The sequence below is a fragment of the Protopterus annectens genome, chromosome 1.part2 (assembly GCF_019279795.1).
Source record: "Protopterus annectens isolate FY-2018-M chromosome 1.part2, PAN1.0, whole genome shotgun sequence".
In the NCBI taxonomy this organism is placed as follows: Eukaryota; Metazoa; Chordata; order Ceratodontiformes; family Protopteridae; genus Protopterus; species Protopterus annectens.
Window position 1 is genome coordinate 442,311,558 of NC_056727.1, and position 24,976 is coordinate 442,336,533.

The window sequence follows — 24,976 nt, forward strand, 5'->3', positions numbered from 1 at the left end:
GTTTGCAGAAGAGTTTTTTGGATCCGCTTTTGCATATAAAATGCCGTCGGAGACTCCGACTACACATTTAGCCAAAAAACGCAAGGAAAAGGACCGACACTCGCAGCCCGCGGTTTCGGCTGAAACCACGGTTAGGCCTACCGCGAGTGTCTCGGTTTCGGCTGAAACAGAGTCCTCGGTTCTTACTTCTGCTGAAAACATACCTCCGACAACAGAGGCCAGAGAGGCCCCGGCTGAGTCGGCTACAGAAATCCCTACCGAAGAAGCAAGCGCACAAGAATTGTCCAACACCATTCCTTTGGACATTTCTACACCTGCACATGGGGCAGCTAGGCCCCCTGCTTCTATGTCTATTAAGGCCTTCTCCAAGGCTAAAGCAGCTAAAATTTCAAAAGCTTTACCAGCAAAATCTACCTCTCAGAGGCCTTCCTCAAGTTCTCAGATTCTCAGCCTTGCTGAGGACCTGATATCTCTGATTAGGGGTTCCCAACCTCACCCAGACAGGGCCTCTCAACCTCCTCCTGACAAAAGGCCTAGGACTGAACCCCCTGAACCTCTCTCCTCTGATTACTCCTCGGATGGATCTGATTTATCAGACCATCAGGAAGGGCCATACTCACCCTATGAGGATTCAGATGCAGAAGACTCCATTCCTTCTGCTTCCCCTCCAGAAGAATTTTCCTTTGGGGAGACTTTGCACTCAATGAGGGAACACTTTCAATGGCAGGGTCAGGATTTCTCTGATTCTAGGAAAAGACTGAGGACCTTTTTACACTTGCCACAGCATAGGCCTTTAGCCATACCACCTGTGCTAACTGTAGTTGATGATGCATATAATGATGTCATTTCTGCCCCAGATTCTCTTCCCCCGGCCCCTGCCAAACCTGACAGATTTTACAGGGTCCCGGATTCTCACTTCCACTTGTATAAAGCCCATGCTGCAGACCCAGAAACTATTTCTCAGGGCCCTAAAGGTGTTGCAGCTGCCACTGCCAAAAACCCCCTACCCTCTGAAAGAGAGTCAAGAGCATTAGAGAGATGGGGAAAAAAGGTTTATACATCTGCTACTCTTTCTGCCAGGGCTTTAAACTGTCAATTCCATATGATACAGTACCAGGAATATTTGTTAGATCAGCTGAATAAAAAGCTTTCCTCTCCTGAACCTTTAGACCGCAAGTCCCTTCAGGATTTGGTGCACAACTCTCAGCAGGCCAGTAATCATTTCTTAAAATGCGGCTATGATGCACTGGAGGCTTCATTTAGATCAGCTATGACTGGAGCAGTAATTCGAAGACATGCCTGGCTAAAAGAGCAATCCTTGCCAGACCATGTCAAGGCTAAACTCCTAGATGCTCCAATGGAGAAACAAAGTTTATTTGGCTCCCCTGCACAGGAGATTCTAAAGAAAGGGGAAGAAAAAGCAAAATCTGTGCAAACAGTAAAGGATTTTCTGCAGGTCCAACCTCCGAGGTTCAGCAGAAACTGGCCTTCCAAGAATTGGTCCTTTCCAGACACCTCCAGGACACAGAGGGGCAGGAATAGATGCCCAAGAGGCAGAGGTCAATCAAAGGGGTGCCTACAGGGGTCGACAGTGGCAACCTGCCAACCAGAGGAGTACTGCCACAGCTGCAACTACAACCACTTCCACTGGACAGACACAATGACTTGGCTCTGATTCCGCCTACCAGGGAACAACTGGAAGCACCCTTGGGCGGAAAGTTGGCTTTATTTTCAAACAACTGGCATTGCATTACAAAAGACAAATGGACATTGCAAACAATAGACAAAGGATACAGGTTTCACGTTCACACTCTACCAAAAAAGAGCGGAATGCCAAACCTTCCACCAAACCAAAAGCCAGAGGCTCTAAGACAAGTCAGCAATTTACTTCAGATGAAAGCAATAGAAAGGGTACCATCTATGGAACAAGGCCAGGGATTTTACTCCAGACTATTCCTTGTACCAAGAAAAGAAACCCAATGGAGGCCTATTCTCGACTTGTCTGCACTAAACTCATATCTCATTGTGCCAAAATTCAAGATGCTGACCCTACAGCAACTTCTTCCCATGTTGGGCAAGGAGTCTTGGCTGGTGACTCTAGATCTCAAGGAGGCATACCTGCACGTCCCTATACGACCAGATTGCAGAAGACACCTCAGATTTATTGCAGGATCAGAGCATTATCAATTCTCAGCATTGCCCTTTGGCTTATCTACTGCGCCGAGTATTCACGAAATGCCTGGCATCAGTAATTGCACATTGCAGGCTTCAGGGAATTCAAATCTACCCATACCTGGATGACTGCCTAATACAAGCGGACAACAAGACAAAACTAATAAAGGATTTGACCTATGTCATACACCTGTTACAGGCCTTGGGATACACAGTCAACATCCAGAAGTCAAGACTAGTGCCATCCCAAAGGATAACATTTTTGGGTGCTGATCTGGACACAATAACTCAGATGGCTTTTCTCACAGAAGAAAAACAAAAGCAACTACCAGTATACTTCATGGCTTTGACAAGACAAACCCAGCTTACTGCAAGGAAAGTCCTGCAGGCCCTGGGTTACATTGCATCCTGCATAATCTTGATCCCGCAGGCCAGGCTGCATATGAGGAAATTACAATGGTACCTAAGGAATGTATGGTCTCAACACAGGCACAGTCTAGAAACCATGATACCAGTCATTCCATGCCTGAAAAAAGAATTCCTGTGGTGGGCTCAGGCCTGCCAGACCAACACAGGGTTGCCTTTCAACAAACCACAACCAAGGCAGACCATCACCATGGACGCCTCAGACCTAGGATGTGGAGCACACATGGAAGACAAGTGCATCCAAGGCCTATGGTCTCAAGACCAGCTGAATTTGCACATAAATCTAAAGGAGATGCTGGCAGTGAAGCATGCAATCGAGGCATTCAAATCATTCCTCCAGCAAGGACATCTGCTGATAAGGACAGACAATACCACAGTCATGTGGTACATCAACAAACAGGGAGGCATGCACTCCTACCCTCTATGCCGGATGGCAATGGACCTGTGGAACCTAGGCCTGAATCTCAACATCCAACTCCAGGCCAAATTCGTACCAGGAAAGGAAAATTCACTAGCAGACAGCTTAAGCAGAACTACCACGGATGCTCACGAATGGATGCTGCATCCAGACATCTTCAAAATCATAACAAACAAATGGGGAATGCCAGAGATAGACCTGTTCACCTCCCCACTCAACCACCAACTGAAGAAATTCTGCTCAAGAGTATACCACCCACAAGCCTGGAGGGTGGACTCCCTCTCTTTCAGCTGGAAGGCCCTAACAGTGTATGCCTTTCCACCTCTCCCATTGATGTACAAAGTTCTACTGAAGATCAGGGAGGAACAGCCAAAGGTGATTCTGATAGCTCCACACTGGCCAAGGCAGCATTGGTATCTGCTACTGAGAAGCATGTCTCGGAAAAACTCATGGCCTCTACCCCTATGGCCTTTACTTCTAACGCAGAACAACTACAAAATCCTGCATCCAAACTTGAAAACACTGCAGCTAACTGCCTGGAAAATTGTTTAAAACACAACCAAACTGTTTTATCTCAGAGGGTCAAGGACATTTTCCTGGAGGCTCGCAGACCCTCCACAAGAAAAACATACTCAGCTAAATGGAAGAGATTCCTCATTTGGAGTGCATCAAAGGGTACAAATGTAACACTGGCAAACCTAGCGCACATCCTAGAATACTTAGCAGAACTGTTTCACAATGGCCTGTCCTATTCTTCCATTAAGATTCATGCTTCAGCAATTTCAGCAGAGTACAACATGGACCCTCCTATCTTCTCTCACCCTCTCCTCAGACAATTTTTAAGAGGGATCAAAAATGTAAAACCTCCAAGGAAACCACCTCTGCCTGCATGGGATCTCAACTTTGTGCTGGAAAAATTAACACTACCCCCTTTTGAACCAGCAGCATCAGCAGACTTACAGTTCTTATCTTGGAAAACTGCTTTCCCTCTAGCAATCACTTCAGCAAGAAGAGTACCCGAGTTACAAGCACTGATGGCAGTGCAGCCTTTCCTTATTTTTCACCAGGACAGAGTGTCTCTGAGAACCAATCCTACTTTCATGCCAAAGGTGGTATCCAGGGTATCCTTGAACCAAGCTATTCATTTGCCTACGTTCTTCCCTAACCCACAGAACAGGGGGGAAAAACTATTGCACACCTTGGATGTACACAGACAACTATGCTACTATCTGGACAGAACTAAAGCCAGCAGAAAAACTGACCAACTTTTTGTAGCATATGCAACTGGAGTGCAAGAGAAAGCAATTTCCAAATGGACAATTTCAAAATGGATAGGAAATTGCATTTGAATCTGCTACTCTTTTCATGGAAAGACAACTCCTGAAAATATCAGGCCTCTCTCCACAAGAGCCACAGCCACCACTACAGCTTTTCTACGAGGAGTGGCTACCAAGGACATTTTAGAAGCTGCTACTTGGAGCTCCGTGCATACATTTGCCAAGCATTACAATCTACCTTTATACTCCATATCCCGAGCAGGTTTTGCAACTGCAGTTTTACAGGGGATCTTAACTACACCATCATTACCTTAGTACCTCCTCCCCCAGTTTGGCTATGGCATTCTACCCATATGTTATGACTGCAGATGCATCCTTGATGGACATAGTACAGTTTTGTACCTACCATAAATGTAGATGTCCGATAGGTATGCATCTGCAGTCAGGATTACCCACCCTCCATCCCCTCTGTGGTATTCCTAGGGTGCTTACCCCTCTTTTAGCTAGCTGGGGGAATCTATTATGGTGTATTTGTTTGCATGTATATATGTATATATATATATATATATATATATATATATATATATATATATATATTGTTTGCTACTGTTTGGAATTTTCAACTTTTATCCAAATTTAGCCTTCCTAGAGGGCACCTGGCATCTGGGGCAAGAAACACTGAGGAAAATGGCGTCGGCTGATGCCTTTATACCCCAGAAGCTCTGACGTCGGGGAAAGTGCGACATCAGCCGAGGCCAGACCCAGACTTTGGAATCTGGCCAACCGAAGGGCTGCCTGAGGCAGGACAACCCATATGTTATGACTGCAGATGCATACCTATCGGACATCTACATTTATGGTAGGTACAAAACTGTACTTTTTGGCTTCCTTATTGGATGCATTTTCCAGTGCTTCTAGGGCCCCGGACTCCTGCTCCCAAGCAACCTGATAGGGTTATAGTGTGCCTGAGGACTGTAAATATTTGTACAAGTGTCCTCTTGTTGACCCCTTGGTGTTGTCTTTAACTTCTGACAAGCACTCTCAATTGCTTCCTTCTCCCAAGTTGCCCTCTGATAAAGCAGGACCATGGAAAGGTTATGCAATAAGGTTTATACTTCTGCTACCTTGGCTTTTGGGACTGTTAATTATCAAACCCATGTGACTAGGTATTTGTTGGCTTTCCTGTCTCAGGCCTTTCAGTTCATTTCTGATCTTCTGCCCGTTCTGTGTTAAGGGCTTCCTCCCAGGTGGCTTGTCATTCCATCAAGTATAGTTATGATGCAGCAGATGCTTCTTCTAGGACTAGTGTTTTTGGATCAGTGATGAGGAGGTATTCCAGGCTTTGGCTTCTGCCTTTGCCTGATATTATGGCTAGGTTGATGGATGCCTGTCTTGATAATAAACACTTGTTTGGTGAAGCTGCTGCTATGTTTAAATCCCTTCAGGATAAGGGCAAGGCTTTACAGGAACTTAAAACATGTATTTGTTCTCTTGTACCTAATTTTCAGAGAAACTACCCCAATAAGCCAGCCTTTGTCGCAGGCAGTCTCGTCCTCCTCCTAAGGTTAGGAGTGGTGGCAAGCGGGCTCCTCCTGCTAAGGCTACTCAGATTGTGCCTCAGAAGTCCCCTTTTCCAGATAGACCAGGTGCTGTCTGACTGTCCTATTCTTCCCAGCCACTTTCCTCTTCCTCTTTGCCTTTCTCCCTCTCTTCCTGTTTGGCTACAGATTACTCAGGATTCCTGGATCCTGTCTATTATTCAGCTGGGGGTATTTCATGGTTTGGAAATCCCTTTCCCCTTTTATGGGTATTCATCTGCCCCCTCAGGAACAATTCTCCTCCTTTTCGGAGGTGCTTTGAGACCTTTTGACTCTGGGTACTAGTCAAGAGATACCTGTGTCCCATAGGGGGAGGGTTTTTTACTCCAGCTGTTTCTAGTACCCAGAAAAGAGGGTACTTGGAGACCAATTCTAGACCTCTCTCATCTAAACACTTTTCTGAAGGTGCCCTCCTTTGAAATGGTATCCCTTCATACTTTGTTTCCTCTTCTACTTCCTCAGGCTTATTTGGTATCCCTGGGTCTCAAGGATGCTTATCTCCATATCTGAATCCATCCCCTTTTCAGGAAATGTTTACATTTCTCTGCTTCCTGGCATTTTCAGTTCTCTGCTTTGCCCTTTGGCCTTTTCTACTGCCCCAAGGGTAATCACCAAATGCGTCACTCCTGTGATTGTTTTTTTGCAGGATTAAGGGAATCGAAATATTTTCTTGTTTGGATGAACTTCTTTTCAGGCATCCTCTCCGGAGATGCAGTTGCAAAACCTTCACTTTGCCATTTACCTTCTGCAAAGCCTGTGGTTCACTATAAACTTCAAAAAGTCTTTTCTGACTCCTTCTCAAGACCATGTTTTTCTGGGGTGCAGGATTCACCTCTGCCTCCTCCCAAGGCCGTAACACTCATTTCCTTATTTTAAACTCTTCTTCCACTGGCCTCCATAACAGCCAGGGAATTTCTGAGAGCTCTGAGGTTCATGGCATCCGCCATCCCTTTGCGACCTCTGACCAAACTCCACATGAGAGAGTTTCAGTGGTTTCTGAAATCAGTTTGCCTTCAACATGCTCTTTCCGTAAAATTTGTAGTTACTCTTCTACCCTGTCACAAGAAGGAAGTTCATTGGTGGATCCAACAGTTGTCTCTGAACCCCCAGGGCTTCCTTTCAGGAGCTGTTTACAGACTGTTCAAACGTGGAATGGGGGAGCAACTTTTGACTTCCTGAAGGTGCAGGGGGTGTGGTTGCAGAGCGAACACACAATGTCAATGAGATGAGACCTCTTCTGTTGACTCTTTGGGCTTTTCATCCTCTCCTCAACAGGGCCTCTCAAGGTGTTTACAGACAATACCACAATGATGTGGTATGTAAACAGGTGGGGGGGGGCAAGATCATATCTTTGCCGGTTGGCGCTTCTAGTGTGGGAGCTTGCTGTCCAGTACAAGTGACTCTTCAAGCAGTTTACATTCCCTGAGATCAAAACATTGTGGCAGACACTCTGAAAAGGTCCTTAACTCAATCCCATGAATGGATGCTTCACAGGGATGTTTCTGGACATTGTCCACCAGTGGGGTACTCCTCAAATAGATCTTTTTGCCTCCCCTCTGAACAGCTTCCTGTTTTTTGTGCCTAGGTCCCAGGTCCTCTGGTTTGGAAGGTGGATGCCCTCTCTTTTTCTTGGAAGGGGATGTTTCTTTACGCTTTCCCTCCCCTTCCCCTCATTCCAAAAGTCCTCTTCAAAATTCATCAGATGCTCCCAAAGTCTTGTTGGTGACTCCCTTTTGGCCAAAGCAGCATTCGTTCCCTCTTCTGCATTTAGTCAAGGGCAATCATCACAAGTTACCTCACAGGGTGGACCTACTCGCACAAGTCAAGGGATCTTTTATCCATCCCCACCTGTCCACTCTGAAGCTGACCCTGTGAGTGATAGAATTTTGATTCCACATAGACACCATTTTTCTGAAGATGTGCTTATGGTCCTGCAAGAGGCCAGGCAACCCAGTACTAGGAAATCCTACTTATCCAAATGGAAGAGGTTTTCTGTTTGGTGTCTTTTATCGTAACCTGGATCCACTTTCTGTGGATGTTACTTTAGCCTCTCTTATCTTTGTGAATTGCTCAGTGCTGGGTTGGCTTATTCTGTTGAGGCCTACTTATCAGCTATCAATGTTTGTGTGTCTTTATCTCCTCCTTTAGTTTCTAGGTTTGAAGCTAAACAGTTCCTTAAAGGCATCCTTCATATTAGACCTACCAGGAAGCCTGTTCCTCCTCCTCCCTGGGATCTTAATTTTGTTTTGGAAAAATTGACTGCAGCTCCTTTTGAGCCTGCAGTTTTTCATTGTAGCATTGCTCTTGGAAGACTGTACTTTTATTAGCCCTTACTTCTGTCATATGGGTGTCTAAGCTTTAAACCCTTATGGCTTCTGCTCCTTTTTTGGTGTTTCATAAGGATAAGGTGTCCTTGCGTCCTAATCCTTCTTTTTTGCACAAGGTGGTGAATGTGTTGCCCCTTAATGAGTCTATTCATTTGCCCACTTTGTCCCTTCTCCACAGTCTGCCAGTTAGAAGGTGCTGCACTCATTGGATGTGCATAGACAACTCAGATTTTATTTGGATAGGACTAAGAGTATTAGGAAATCTGATTAGCTCTTTGTTTCCTTTTCATCCTAGGTCCTTAGGATTAGCTGTGTCCAAGCAAACTGTTTCTACTTGGATCTCAAAAACTATTACTGTTTGTTATTTTTTTCATGGTAAGAGCCTTCCTTATTCTGTTAAAGCTCATTCTACTAGAGCTGTGGCTTCTTCTGGTGCTTTTTTCAAGTGTTTGGATACTAACTCAATTCTTGAGGCAGCAACCTGGATTTCTGTGCGTACATTTACCAAGCACTACAAGTTAGATGGAATCTCCAGAGCTAGAGATGGTTTTGCTGGGGCCATCACTGATGGGTTTCTAGAGGGCTCTGCTGATCCTTCCTCCTTCCCAGCTTCCTCCTGAACTTTGGTACTCTCCCTAATGTAATGAATGTTGCAACAGTGAAATGGAAGGGCATAGTACAGTTGTGTAAAATCTTACCGTAACTGTAGACATCCCTTCTCTTTGTTGTAAAGTATTCACACACTCCTGCCTTCCTGTGGTCCTTTGGTCTTCTGGATGCATTGATTACCTTCTTTTTTCCTTGGGCTAGCATTCTTACTGGGGCTCTCAGTTCTGAGGATGGTACATCTGGATGTCACCTTTATGCCCTGCACTATGTGAGGAGAATGTTTGACATACAGCTTACCTTAAAGGAACCTAAGGTTTTGGTATACTGGCCCAGATGTCAGGCCACTCTTGGCAGGGAATCCCTAGTGTAATGAATACTGCAGCAGTGAAGAGAAAGATATCTACCATTATAGTAAGATTTTACACAACTGTGCTTTATTCTTTGTTTTTAGAGAATGCCATCATCATGCTAAATGTGTTATCCTTGTGAAGTACCCCTGTGTGTGTAATTTATGCTGAGACAGCAGGCAAATAATTTTGCAGTTAATTTGTGCTGGCTTATGATGTACACACACACACACACACACACACACACACACACACACACACACACACACACACACACACACACACACACAGACACAGACACACTGTAACTAAACATTTCCGTAGACATAATGATTGTCAAGTAACCTTTCCAGAGTAAGTTCTGCTGATTGTTTGCACAGTTTTAAGACTGATATTGGTGCATCCTTATTTGTCCTCCACTGTGAAGTGAGCTTACAGTTTTGACACAAGACCTCATTGGAGGCATCATAATGCAGTAATATTTATTGTTCTTTCCTTCCGTCCAGCATATGTGTTAGAGGCTAGTAGTGGAGGAATCTAATCACTTTTCATGCTTGAGTAAGATAGTACTTGTAATTATAATTGTTGTAGAAAATTTTATTGATAACCCAGGGACCTAAATTTCATTGGCAGGCAATTCCCAGATCCCTCAAAAAGAGTAGCTAGCCATGAGGTAGACCAGATGATGGTACTATCTAGAAGGCAGTAGGAGCTTAAATTAAATGTGTTCCACTGACATGTCATCCGGTGCAGTCTTGTGGTTGTAATTGGTGTACTAATCCTCAGTCTTTGTACCCATGTATTTTTCCCTCTTTTTACAAGAGGGAGTTGATGGTCTCTGACTACATGAAGAGCAGATCGGTTTAATCATTTTGTTTGGTTTTAAAAATGTGAGAAGATATTAAGTCAGCAAAAAAGAAAAAAACACAATGTGGTATTAATAGTCTTAATTTGTAACTGTTTAATTATTTTTCAATTTTAGGATGAAGCAGAACAGAAATACAGTGCACTTGAGAAACAAACAAGAGAGACACTACAGGCAGCATTCCCTCAGATTGATGTCGCTTCACAACAGGTATGAGCAGCAAAAAAAAAAAAAAAAAAAAAAGCTTGAACTTCTAGCATAGTGAGCTATAGAAGTATTAAGCAGATTCATTCTCTAATGTCTGTTGGATCTCTCTTAAAACAGTTGTCAACTTTGAAAGGTTTCTACCATAGTTTGCTATCTAGGAAGTATGGGATATATTGCCAAGTGTAATAAAGCACTTATCTGTGCTTTTCTTTAGAAAAATGCTTGTGTGATAAAGTATCGCATGCCAGCCATCTTTGCCTCTAGAGATTCTGCAAGGATGTATGACTTGCAGTCGTCTTCTTCTTCTGGCTTTTCCCAATTATGACTTGCAGTGATTTTTGCAAATTAGTAACATTCACAGGTATTTGATAAATGCGTTATATTTTTTTTTACATACTTGGATGTAACATTTTGCCTTAAGGTGTAGCAGTCGCACGACATTTTTGGTGGGTTGCACCTCTTGCACATCTTGTATAGATTTTGTTTCTTTTATGTAAAACTTTCAGCTGTTGTGCTTGTAAGGTCATCTAGTAAAACCTAAAAATGGAAAAGCAGCCCAAAATCATAATGATAAACTGATGAGTTGTCTGAGTCCTAAATTTGAGTTCTTAGGCAACATAGCAGGCAGTAGTGGCTGTGCACTGTGCCTTTCCCAGCCTTTAGGCTGGTTGGCTTTTGTGGTAGTGTGCTATCACAGCAAATTGTGTGGGTGTGTTAGGCTGGTTGGCTTTTGTAGTAGTATGCTAGCATTACAAATTGTGGGTGACAGGATGCCAATCCAAACTTTTATTGGAAATCATGTCGTAAGCATCTTCCAGGGCATTATGGGACTTGTCTGCTTTAAATTGAATTACAGTGGGTCATCAGACTTCACGTTTATATCACATCATCAAATTTCAAAATATTGGATCTGATATGTTCGATGCCATATCATCAATATTTTGAAACTTCAAACATAAAAAAAAAGAAAACAAAAAATAAAAAAAAATAAACATTGCTAGCAGGGGGCAAGCCCACCTGCACCCCCCATATGAGGGGCTGCGCCTCCCACACCCCTACTACTTAAATATCCTAACTCTGAGATCACACTGCATTGCAGTGAACAGAAATCTCCCCTTACAGAGATTTCCATTAAAACGTTCAATGTCTTTCACTTTCGCTGATTTGGTGCTGACCATATCAGCTTTGATATTTTCAGTCTTCGACGAAGCGATATAGACCCTTAAACTTCGAGTGATTGGAGTTGTAGAAACTGAGATGGTAGCGATGTAAGTGGTGAAACAAAAGCCAGGTGTCATTCAATCTGCCTTTTCTGCGTGTTTACCCAGCATAAGCGTAACTGTCCTTTATTTATGCAATGCTTCCCTTCAGCCCTGAGTCATGCACAAAGGAGCTAGAAGCTCTGTCTCCCAGACAACTTGCCTTTGAAAACAGCCTTAGTATTTCACAACTTTCTTGGGAATAACATTCTGTATCTTAAAAATACATTTTCCTCTCTGATGAGAGACTGGTTCTGCTTTGTTGAACTGAAGATCTGATGATTTCCTTTTTCATTTGATTCAATGGAGTGGTCTCCGATCCGGTCTTGGCAACTGTGAACATGTGGATCCGGGGCTCTGACTCTTCCCCTACACATAATCCCTGTCTGCCTTCCCACAATATATGCGATCTCTTTTGCATCCTGAACTGAACAGTTGTGAGAATCTAGAAGTTCTGATCTCTGCTTCTTTGGCAGTAATTTTTTTTTTTATTTTATTCAGCTCTTAGCTTAGGCTTAACTGTCTTTGCCTTTCCCTACATCTTTTTATATTTATATAGAAACTTTCGCTTTCCTGTTGATCTACTTGTATCTTGTACTGTAGTACATAGACCCTTTAGGGACTAATCCTTTAGGTATTCCCTTTTAGCTTAATACTTGTAGCAGTTAATTATTTTTTCTGTGTGGTAGAAAATCATAGCTAAATCTACTAGTGTTGCTGCCTGTAGTGTTTTGTTCTATGGAGTTTTTTTTCTTTTCCTTCATGTCTGACAACAGTTTCAAAAACTGCTCCAAGTGTGGCCATAAAATTCCCCCGCAGGACCCACAGACCTTTTGTGTATATTGTTTGGGAATGGCCCACCTAGACACTGTGACTGCAAGGCTTGTGTATCCTTTGAAAACAGGGCTTTACAAAGTCACAAAGACAAGTTAGTATTGAAAGGTTTGAATTTTCAACAGGGGTCATCTGTCTTCTGCATCCCCTGTTAAGGTAATTGTCAAGTCAAAAAGAGAAGGACAAAGAGGTAAAAATCTCAGGAAAGCAAGACTCCTGTGAAGAGTGCTGAAAAACCATAACAGCAGTCCCCCTTACCAAACAGTTCACCAAGGTCCAGCACCAAAAATGGCAAAACCATCAGACCCAAAGTTATGTCAGATCTGATCTCCTTCACCTCCATTATTTTTCTCACCAGATATGGTCAGTCCAAGATTGCATACTCGCATCTTTAAAAAAAATATATATATATCATAGAGGGCATTCTCAGTAGCCTCATCATAGGGATCTGGCCATTCTTCAAGGAGCCTTACCGAAGACAGTGTTGATAGGATGGTGCGCATATTTCTTTGACAGCAGATTCATTTGGAAGTCATCCTGGAGTCATGTCCACAGATCAACCCGAGACGACATCCTATGACCCTTCCTCTCAGGAACCATGTCAATCCAGAACACTGATCCCGCAGCCCATGGATCCAAACAAACACCTGTATACCTGCATTGGCTCCGGCCGTACCTTATAGGACCAAAACAAGCTCCTCAAGGAAGAGCGAACCTGCCTGGTGGACAACTGCCATTCACAGGCTTAAAAATAAGAGGAAGAAGTTGCTGTCTAAGAATAAGAGGGAGCGAGCCCTCCTAAACTGGAAACACTCCCTCCTCAGCTTAAACAAGCAAGTAAGACTTTTTGTGAAGTCCTCCAAATTAGCTTCCTCAACAAAGGATAATCACAAGGCATTCTGTAGTTACATCCATAACCTAAAAGGAAAGGCCCAGATCTGTGCCAAACTGGTAGTTAATGATACCACATGTAATGAGCCTGTGGACATAGCAAATCTGTTGGCCGACAGGTTATGTGAAAACTTCACTCCCCTATCCCCACCACACATATACCCCATGACATCCCTACCTTGTGTCTCTAAAGAGCAAGGTCGTAAATTCCCTCTCTAAGGCCAAAAACATAGCATCTGGGGACCTGATAACATCCCGGGCTGCATCCCACATGGGCTCTAACATGAATCAGCAACACCATTGGTTACTCTTAGTCTAAGCACCGGCTTTGTACCAGCTGAATGGAGAACAGCCACAGTTATTCCCTTGCACAAAGGTGGTGCTTCCACTGACCCCAGGAACTATAGAACTATTAGCCTGATTAGTTGTAACTGCAAGGCCATGGAGTGAATCATCATGGACCTTATCAGCAAAATATAGGCAATCTCCAAACACTTGACCCTACTCAGTTTGGATTTGTCAAAGGGAGATCATGCTTGTTAAACCTGGTGGACTTCTTCAAGACAGTCACCAAGGCCCTGGACGAAGGGAAATCTGTGCATACAGCCTACCTGGACTTAGCTGAGGAGTTTGACACTGTCCCCCACTCAGGCATCATTGACAAACTCACCCAACTAGGCATCAACCCTTGTATCGTTAGATGGGTCACTAACTGGCTCACTGATAGAACTTGTATAGTCAAAATAGGGGAATCCACTTCCAACAGCAGACCTATTACCAGTGGTGGTCCACAGGGATCAGTCCTGGGACCTCTACTGTTTGGAATCTATTTTTCCGAAGTACAAGCTAAAACTAAAGGTCTGTGGCTAACAGAGTTTGCTGATTGCAAACTGGGAGCAGTCAGAATCTCCAAACAATATCAACATCCTACAAGAGGGTCTTACACACAAATTATTGGTGTCAAACACATAGCCTTAAACTCAATACAAAAAATGTATCATTCCTTTTGGTAAAAGCAATGTTTCTGCTAACTATCACATCAATAGCAACACCTTAAGTATTCACTCAGTGGTGAAGAGACATGGGCACACAGGTTGACAGCAAACTTTCCTTTGACCACCATGTCTCCACAGTGGTAAGAAGGGCATTCTATATTGCTCATCTCATAAGTAAGGGCATTGCCTCCCGAAACAAAGAAGTCATAACCTCCCTGTACTCTTCCCTCATCAGGTCTTTGAGTACTACGTTTCCAAGCACCTGCAGCAATTGGAGAAATCACATAGGTTCATCACAAGGAAAATTCAAGGTCTTCAGCATCTGTTCTATGGGGATCGTCTGAAATCACTGTCACTTTATTCTGTTTCATACGGACTACTCAGAGGTGATATCTGTCTTGCATACAAGGCAATCTCTGACCCTGCTTTAATGGAAATGCTGCATATCCGTAAGTCAAATGGTATACTGGCTACTCATTCTAAAGGCCGTAACCTGGTATATGACATTAGTGAATCCTGCTGGAGAGATAAGTATGTCTCCCAGAGGTTACCACACATTTGGAATAGACTCCCACTTCGTGTCAAGCAAAGCACCTCTTTGGTCCTCTTCAAATGCAATCTGGACAATTGAAAGGGTGACCGTAAATTCACCTTGGGGGTTCCACATGTGTCCTTCTTGGACAGGGGCAGTAGGTGCTGATTATAGAAATAAGGGTAAGAACTTGGCTAGGCTTGTAAGGAACCCTAGGGCCATTAGCCTAGTTCATAGATTGGTACTAGGCTATCGGCCCTAGGGCCTGTACAAGCCTAGCCATAACAATTCTTGGCTATTTCTCCCCACAATATTTACTTCCCTGGACCCCTGTCTAGCAGGGTGACTGATGTGATCCCCCGGGTAAATTTCCTATCTCCCATCCAGTCATCAAGGTTCCTTTTGAAGAGGGCCAAGGAGGCGCTCTGCTTGACATGTATGGGCAGTCTGTTCCAGAGTATGGGGAGTGTCTGGGTCAGGAACCTATCCCTCCAGCATGTTTTGTTCATTGTGATAACAAGGTTTAGGTCCCTGGAGCATGTGGCTCTGATGGATTGGGGTTTCTTTAAGTGTAGTATGTCCAACAGCTCTGGGTTTGACATGGCCTTGTATGTTAAGCAGAGATCGCCTCTGAGTAGACGATATGCGACAGAGTATAGCTGGAGTCTTTTAAGTCGGTCAGCATAGGGTATCTGCTTTAGGCCTGTGATTCTTTTAGTGAGATGTTTCTGTGGCCTTTCCAGTTGTTGCGGATGTCTTGTGAGGTACATACCAAATGGGGCGTTTTACTCTATGATGGGTCTAATAAGGGATGCGTACAGTGGGCTAATGACCTCCTTTTTTTCTGGATGAAAAGCCCTTAGTGATGAGGTGTGCCACATAGAAGAATATCCTGACTGTTGTGGCGATGTGGATATCGAAGGTGAGACCACTGTCCACCTGTGTCCCTAAGTCTGTTATCACACTTTCTGTGTTTAGTGAAATGCTACCTATATGGTAATTCATGGGTACATGGCTTTTCCCAAAGGGGATAACTATGCACTTCTTGGCATTGAGCTTGAGTCCATGGCTCTGGCACCAAGCATCTGTTTCTGTGAGGCCCTTTTGTAGAATATCCACATCATTTGGGGATTCGGTAATGGTTCTCAGTTTGCAGTCATCTGCAAACTTTATTAGCCAGAGTCCCTTAGTGTTGTCCTGTACTTCAGAGAAGTAGATGCCAAACAAGAGCGGTCCCAGGGCTGAACCCTGAGGTACTATACTTGTCACTTGTCTGGAGCTGTATTTGGAGTCTGCTACTTTTTCAGTGTGGGTTCTGTCAGTAAGCCAGTTGGCAACCCATCGAGTGATGTAGGGATTTATGCCCAGCTTAGTAAGTTTGTCTATGATTCCAGAGTGGGGGATGGTATAGAAGGCCTTGGTGAGGTCCAGATAGGCTGTGTGGACCACCTTACCCTCGTCCACAGCTCTGGAGACTGATTTGAAAAAGTCAGTTAGGTTCAGGAGACACGATCGGCCCTTCAAGAACCCAAACTGGGTGGGGTCCAGTGTTTGAAGGTTGCCAATGTCTTTGTTTGCAAGTTCCATGATAATACAATGTTCTTTGTGTCTCACTGTTGTAGTCATCACATTTGGGTTATCTGGTTGCAGTAGCCCTCAGTCGGCCTGATTAACAAAGTCTTGGGTGCTACGTCGATTGCTGTCTCCTCTTCAGTGATGTCAGTCGTCAGGGGTATAAAACATGTAGCCGAAGTCATTACATCAGTCTTTCTTGCCATGCGGTGCCCAAAGTAGAAGCAGTTCACAAGTGCTGGTCGGCCGACTCCTGAAATTTTCGTTTTCAAGTTTCAGAACCGAAGTCTTCAACTAAAAGCTAAGTACCCTGTGGGGAAACCTTTTCTTGCTCTAAACCAATGTCAGTAAAAGTAAATAATTGCATTTCTTGTGGAAAGCAAATACCTCATAAAGATTTTCATTTGTACTGTATTCCTTGCCTAGGCCCTGACCATGACGTACCTCACTGTCGGTTTTGTGCCTTATTTAAACCAAGAACTATCCGTTGTCGGTATATTTTCACTTTGAAATATTTTGGTGCTCTGAGTAATTATCCCGATATGTCTTCGGTAATCCATCCGACTACTGACATTCCGAAAAAACACAAAGATAAAGACAGAGACAGGCCACCGAGGCGCCGATACTCAGTGAGGCACTTTCGCAGCCCCTGATTACCCGCTACTTCAGATTCATAGGCCTCTACTGAGACCCATTCGGAGTCCGGTATGCCGCGAGATGGTTCAACTGTGGAACCTGAGGATGTCTCTACCTTGGATGAGTCTGGAGCCACTGTGCAGGCACCGGCTTTTGAGGGTGTATTCAGGCCTACGGACTTGCATATTAAACCAACGCCATCTGCTTCTTCAAGGCCTAAAACTCGAATCTTACCTAGAAAACTGATGTCCAGACCGCATGATCAGGCCTTTATCTAAAATACAAATTGATAAGAATGACTGAAGACCTTATTACTTTATTCAGGGGAAGCCAACCTTCCCCCCTCTAAGAGACCTAGGACTAAGTTTGCTTATGATACTTCTGACCAGGATTCTGAAATTTCTGTTTCCTCTGATGACCAGGATTTACCCTTATCTACCTTTAAGGATTCTGATGCAGAGGACTCTATTCCCTCTGCTTTACCCACAGAGGATTTCTCTTTTGGTGGAACCTTGCATACTCTCAGGGAGCATTTTCGTTGGGAAAGTCAGGATTTCTCTGATTCTAAAAAGAGGCTTAGGGATTTATTACTCCTGCCCCAGCACAGGCCTTTAGCCATACCTCCTGTACTAGACATTGTTGATGATGCCTTTTCGGAATCTAGCATGGCCCCTGACTCTCTACCTCCTGCTCCCAGAAAACCTGATAGATATTACAGGGTTCCTGACTCTCACAAGTTCCTTTTCAAAAATCCTACTGCGGATCCTGAAACCATTTCACAGGGACCCAAGGGCATTAAAGCTACTACTGCCAAAAATCCTATGGGGTAAGAAGGTGTACACTTCTGCAACTTTGGCCTTTAGGGCCTTGAATTGCCAGTGTCATATGTTAAAGTATCAGCAGCATATTACTGAATTGCTTAAACAGAAAATGACGATTCCTGATTGTGCTGAAAATAAGGATTTACAGGATTTAATGTATTCTGCTGAACAAGTTGGTAAACATACGTTGCAATGTGGTTTTGATTCACTAGAGGCATCTTGCAGGGCTGCTGTAACTGGGTCTGTACTTAGAAGGCATGCTTGGCTTAAGGAGCAATCCTTGCTAGATTATGTTAAAGTGAAATTACTGGATGGTCCCTTAAATCAGGACCGCCTGTTTGGGAACAAGGCAGAAGAAATTCGTAAAAAGATGGAGGAAAATCTTATGCTAAAAAATGGAAAAGATTCTGTGCCTGGAACCAATCTCAAGGGGTGAGCACAGCAGTGCCCAGTTTACCTCAGATTTTACAGTACTTAACTGAGGTGCTTCACAAGGGCCTGTCTTTTTCCTCAGTAAAAATTCACGCCTCGGCCATTTCAGCTCATTATAACACAGAACCGTCCCTATTCTCTCAGCCACTGCTCAAGCAGTTCCTTCGAGGGGCCAAAAATTTAAGACCACCCAGGAGAGCACCAACTCCAGCCTGGGACCTTAACTTTGTATTGGAGAAACTCACCCTTCCTCCTTTCGAGCCAGCTGTTACTTACTGCAGATTTAAAATTCCTTTCTTGGAAAACAGCTTTCCTTTTAGCAATCACTTCAGCAAGAAGGGTATCTGAATTACAGGCCCTTACGGCAGTGGAGCCTTTCATCATCTTTCATGTGGACAGGGTCTCCCTTTCATGCCAAAGTTAGTATCCAGTGTGGCCCTTAATCAGTCCATTAATTTGCCAACCTTCTTTCCTAATTCACAGAACAAAGGGGAACAGCTACTGCACTCCTTAGATGTGCACAGATAACTTAGATTCTACTTGGACAGGACTAAACCTCAAAGGAAATCTCAACAACTGCTGGTGACATTTGCTGCAGGGACAGAGGGGAAGGCTATTTCAAAGCAAACCATCTCCAAATGGATAGGCCATTGCATTCATTTCTGCTATAAGCACCATGGAAAACCTATCCCATAGGGGATCAGACCCCATTCAACCAGGGCTGCATCTACCCTCTATAGCCTTTCTCTGAGGCGTACCTACCATGGACATCCTTAAGCTGCTACCTGGAGTTCTGTACATACTTTCACCAAGCATTACCATTTGCCAGCTGGCTTTGCCACTGCAGTCTTGCAGGGCCTTCTAGCTGGTCCTAATGGTATCTAAATTCCTCCTCCCATCCATAGCTTTGGGAATCTACCCAAATGTGATGACTGCAGCAGTGAAACATGAAGAACATAGTACAGTTGTGTACATGTACCATAAATGTAGATGTTCGAGTGTATTCACTGTTGCAGTCCTGATCACCCTCCCTCCAGCCCCCTGACTTCTTTTGGCTATACTTCTCCCCTTTACAATGCTTAAAATCTTTTTGGTGTATTTACTTTTTTGTTGGAGGTATAACCTTGTATATGTATAGATTTAATTGCTTCCCGTTAGGGGGCTCCTGACATCTGGGGCAAGAAAAACTGAAAGCGTCGGCTGCATGTTTTATACCCCTGACGACCTGATGTCAAGGAAGAGGAGACAGCAACTGACGTACGACCCAAGACTTTGTTCATCAGGCCGACAACCCAAATGTGATGACTGCAACAGTGAATACACTCGAACATCTACATTTATAGTAAGTGTACACATCTGTACTTAGCAGTCATCACACTTGGGTTATCTGCCTGCAGGTAGCCCTGTCAGCCTGAATACCAGAGACTTAGTATTTCTCCGTCAGATGCTGTCGCTCCAGGACTGACGTCAGGTCGTCAGGGGTATAAAAACAGGCAGCCGACACCATTACATTAGTCTTTCTTGCCAAGGAGCCCGAAGCAGAAGCAGATGTTCATCGTGTTTCACTGCTGCAGTCATTACACTTGGGTTATCCTGCCGTCACGCGGTCCCGCAGTCGGCCAGAGTTCCAAAGTCTTGGTCTGGCGTCGGTTACTGTCGCTTCTTCCCTGACGTCAGTGCGCCACGGGTATATAAGATGCAGTCGACGCCATTTTCTCCAGTCTTTCTTGCTGCGCGGTGCCCGAAGCAAAAGCAGTTCGCAAGTGCCGGTCGGCCGACTCCTGAGATTTTCGAATTAGAATTTCAGAACCGAAGTCTTCAATAAAGCTAAGTACCCCGTTGGGGAAACTTTTTCTTGCCTCAGACCGATGTCAGAAAAAGTTAATTGCATTTCTTGTGGGAAGCAAATACCTCATAAGGATTTTCATTCTTACTGTATTCCATGCTTAGGCCCAGACCACGATGTCACTAGTTGTCGGTTTTGTGCCAGATTTAACAAGTGTACTATTAAACGTCAGTTTGATTTTGCTTGCCATTATTTTGGCCGAAGGTTCAATTATACCATGCCATTGGAACAACTGACGACCGGAACAAAAAAAAAATGCAAAGACAAAGATAAGGAAAGGCATCCGAGGTCCAAACCCGACGATGAAGCCTCTTCTAGGCCAGTCGCCGGTTCTCAGCGAGGCGCTTTCGCAGCCCCTGACACCCGCTACCTCAGAGCCACAGGCCGCCTCCGACTCCCACGTGGATATTTCTAGGCCTCTGGAAACTCAAGGTATTGAGTCTATGGAAATTAATCCCTCAGATGGGTCCGGAGCCGCTGAGCAGACATCGGCTTATGAGGGTGTTTTCAGACCTTCACAGCTTACCATCAAAACAACTACCAAGTCTAAAACTCCATTAAAGACAAAGAAACAAGTACAGCATTCACCTGGACAGGCCTCCATGCCTAAAAAACAGATTCTCAGAATGTCTGAAGACCTAATTATCCTGATCAGGGGTTCCCATCCCCCTCCTGATAGAAGGCCTAGGCAGGATACAGACTATGATTCCTCTGACCAGGTTTCCATTTCTTCTGATTCCTCTTCAGACCAGGGATACTCTTTACCCCCCTATGAGGATTCTGATGCTGAAGAATCAACCCCTTCAGCCTCTTCTCCAGAGGATTACTCTTTTGGTGAAACTTTACATACCATGAGGGAGCATTTCCATTGGGAGAGCCAGGATTATTCAGAATCCAAGAAAAGGCTCAGAGATTTTCTTTTATTGCCTCAGCACAGGCCCCTTGCTAATTCCGCCTGTGTTAGATATTGTGGATGATGTGTTCTCTGAATCCAATTTAACCCCTGATTCTTTGCCCCCAGCACCAGTCAAGCCAGATAGGTACTACAGAGTCCCTGACTCTCACAAATTTCTTTATAAAAACCCTGCTGCTGACCCAGAAACTATTTCCCGGGGTCACAAAGAGGTAAAGGCTTTCACTGCTAAAAATCCAGTTCCCTCTGACAGGGATTCTAGAGCATTAGACAGATGGGGGAAGAAAGTTTACACTTCTGCAACTTTAGCAATAAGGGCTTTAAATTGCCAGTTCCACATGCTTAAATACCAGCAATATTTAATGTCTCTGTTAAAACAGAAAATGCTTACAAGCTCAGAAGGTCCTGACTATAAGGAAATGCAGGATTTATTGCATGCAGCTGAACAAGTGGGAAAACATACTCTGCAATGTGGTTTTGATTCATTAGAGGCTTCTTGTAGAGCCACAGTTACAGGATTTGTGATCCAAAGGCATGCTTGGTTAAAAGAACAAAGTTTACCTGATCATGTTAAGGCAACATTATTGGATGTTCCTTTACAGCATGATATCTTGTTTGGTGTTAAGGCAGAAGAGGTATTAAAGAAAATGGAGGATAAGGCAAAATCTATTCAAACAGTGAAGGATTTCTTACAGGTACAGCCATCTCGATTTAGCAGAAATTGGCCTTCTAAAAACTGGTCCTTTCCAGTGTCAGACAGACCACAAAGAGGCAGATACAGATGCCCAAGAGGCAGATCTCAGCCGCAAAGCTCTTACAGACCACGACAGTGGGGTGCTTCAACCCCAAAAGGAAGAGAAGACAAGTCACAACCTTATAGGAAACGGTTCCAATGACTTCCTCCTTCAAATGCCAAGCACTTACCTTTTGGCAGCTCCCTTAGGGGGGAAACTAGCACTTTTTTCACGAAATTGGCATGTAATCACCCAAGACAAATGGGTTCTGAATATTGTCTCAAGGTTACAGGTTCCACTTTCACACTCTACCAAGGCCAAAAGGTATGCCAGACCTGCCACAAAATCAATGGGCAGAGGTACAAAAACAAATTACAGCCCTCATGGACATGAGAGCTATTCAAAAAGTACCACAACAGGAACAAGGACAAGGATTTTACTCAAGACTTTTCTGGTCCCCAGAAAGGACAAAGCCTGGAGACCCATACTGGACCTATCTACTCTAAATACTTACCTGGATGTTCCGAAATTCAAAATGTTGACACTACAGCAACTTCTTCCCAGGCTGGGCAAGAAGGCTTGGCTTGTTACTTTGGACCTCAAAGAGGCATACCTGCATGTCCCACTCAGACAAAATTGCAGAAGATACCTCAGATTCATAGTTGGCACAATGCATTACCAATACTCTGCATTGCCCTTTGGCTTATCTACTGCGCCCAGAGTCTTCACAAAATGCCTGGCACCAGTAATTGCATTTTGCAGACAAAAAGGAATTCAAATATATCCTACTTGGATGACTGTCTTATTCAAGCAGAGAGCAAGGACATTCTTCTAAAGCATCTGGCGTTTGTAAAAAGATTGCTAATTTACCTAGGGTACACAGTAACCGTAAAGAAGTCAAAACTAGTACCCTCACAAGAAATAATATTCCTGGGTGCCAGCTTAAATACAATGGCCCAGATGGCTTATCTCACACCAGACAAACAAAGACAACTGACTCAGTACTTTCAATTGATGGCAACAAAACCCAACTCCCTGCAAGAAAAATTCTGCAGGCCTTGGGGTTCATGGCGTCCTGCATACTACTAATACCATATGCCAGACTGCATATGAGGAAATTACAATGGTACCTAAAAAGTCTTTGGACTCAACACTGTCACAGTTTGGAAACAGTAATACCAGTCATTCCCTGCCTACAACAGGAATTTCGATGGTGGGCACAGGCATGTCACCACAACAAGGGACAGCCTTTCACTTTACCCACACCCAGGCAGATACTAACAACAGATGCTTCGGATTACGCCTGCGGAGCACACATGGCAGGAAAATGTATTCAGGGCAAGTGGGCCGCAGACCAAATGCATCTTTACATCAATCAAAAAGAGATGCTAGCTGTACAAAATGCCCTAACAGCGTTCAAGGACCTTCTGTATCCAGGACAACTATTACTAAAGACGGACAACACCACAGTTAATGTCGTACATAAACAAGCAAGGGGGCACTCATTCTTATCCCCTCTGCAGACAAGCCATGACTTTGTGGAACACAGCACTGACCTATCACGTTCATCTGCAAGTACAATTCCTGCCAAGAAAGAAAAATACTCTGGCAGATGACTTAAGCAGAAACATCATGGATCCTCACGAGTGGAAATTAAATCCACAAGTATTCAGCATGATAACACAAAAATCGGGGTGCCCAGACATGGATCTTTTTGCCTCCCCTCTGAACTGCCAGCTACAGAAATTCTGCACAAGGACTTACCACACACAAGCATGGAAAGTGGATGCTCTCTCGTTCAGCTGGAAAACCCTAAAGGTTTATGCCTTCCCACCACTGCCTCTCCTTTCAAAGGTACTCCTAAAAGCCAGACAAGAAAGGCCAAAAAGGATCCCGATTGCCCCAGACTGGCCACGCCAGCACTGGTATCCAATCTTAAAGAACTTGGCTCAAGGCCCAGTATGGATTTTACCTCAAATTCCTCATCTTCTGACTCGGACAAAACAATCGGATCCTGCACAGCCAGCTCAAACCTTAAACTTAGCTGCATGGCAGATTACTTAGCCAAGCAGCCAACACCTCTTTCTAAAGCGGTTATGGATGTCATTTTGGAGGCCAGGAGGCCCAGCACCAGGAAGTCCTATTCAGAAAAGTGGAAGAGATTCTGCGCCTGGAACCAGGCTCAAAGCTTTGACCCTCTTGTTCCAAATATTCCTCAGATATTACAATACTTAACTGAGATGCTGGACAAAGGCCTATCCTTTTCATCCATTAAGATCCACGCCTCTGCCATCTCAGCTCATTGCAACATGGATTTTCCTATATTTTCTCATCCGTTATTAAAACAGTACCTCAGAGGGGCTAAAAACTTAAGACCGCCCCGGAGAGCACCAACACCAACTTGGGACCTCAAATTTGTCTTGGAAAAACTAACTTTACCTCCTTTTGAGCCAGCCAGTTCAGCAGAATTAAAATATGTGTCATGGAAAACTGCTCTGCTTCTGGCAAGAACCTCAGCACAAAGAGTCTCAGAGTTACAGGCACTAATGGCAGTGGAACCTTTCATCATTTTTCATCAGAACAGGGTTTCTTTAAGAACAAACCCTACATTTATGCCAAAGGTGGTATCCAATGTGGCTCTTAACCAAACTATTCACTTGCCAACATTTTATCCAAATCCCCGAATAAAGGGGAGAGACTTCTGCACTCATTGGGCATACACAGGCAGTTACGCTTCTACTTGGACAAAACAAAAGCTTTCAGGAAAACTGAGCAATTGTTTATAGCATATGCTGCAGGGTCACAGGGAAATGCAATTTCAACGCAGACCATTTCAAAGTGGATAGGACACTGTATCCGTTTCTGCTACACACAGCATGGAAAAACTGTACCTAGCAACATTAGGCCACATTCCACCAGGGCAACAGCCACTTCAACAGCCTTTCTCAGAGGACTACCAACCAAGGATATTTTGGAAGCTGCAACTTGGAGTTCAGTGCACACCTTTACCAAGCATTACCACTTGCCTCTTTACTCTAAATCCAGAGCTGGCTTTGCAGTGCTGCACGGCCTCATAACCACCCCGAATCCTTTATAGACCCAGCCACCCAACCTCAGCTTTGGGATTTAACCCAAGTGTAATGACTGCAGCAGTGAAACACGATGAACATAGTACAGTTTTGTACCTACCATAAATTTAGATGTTAGAGTGTATTCAATGCTGCAGTCCAGTTTACCCTCTCTCCTTACCTACTTTCTTAACTGG

General features: G+C 44.1%; 1 protein-coding gene across 1 annotated transcript in view; it reads left to right on the forward strand.

Annotated features, from left to right (window-relative positions):
* RRBP1 (ribosome binding protein 1) overlaps nucleotides 1-24,976 on the forward strand; it is a gene marked incomplete in the record, with an annotated part of 1,023,325 nt that overhangs the window by 557,698 nt on the left and 440,651 nt on the right. Inside the window, 1 exon segment of the mRNA XM_044056904.1 lies at nucleotides 10,157-10,249. Within this exon segment, the coding sequence (XP_043912839.1) occupies nucleotides 10,157-10,249 (93 nt within the window).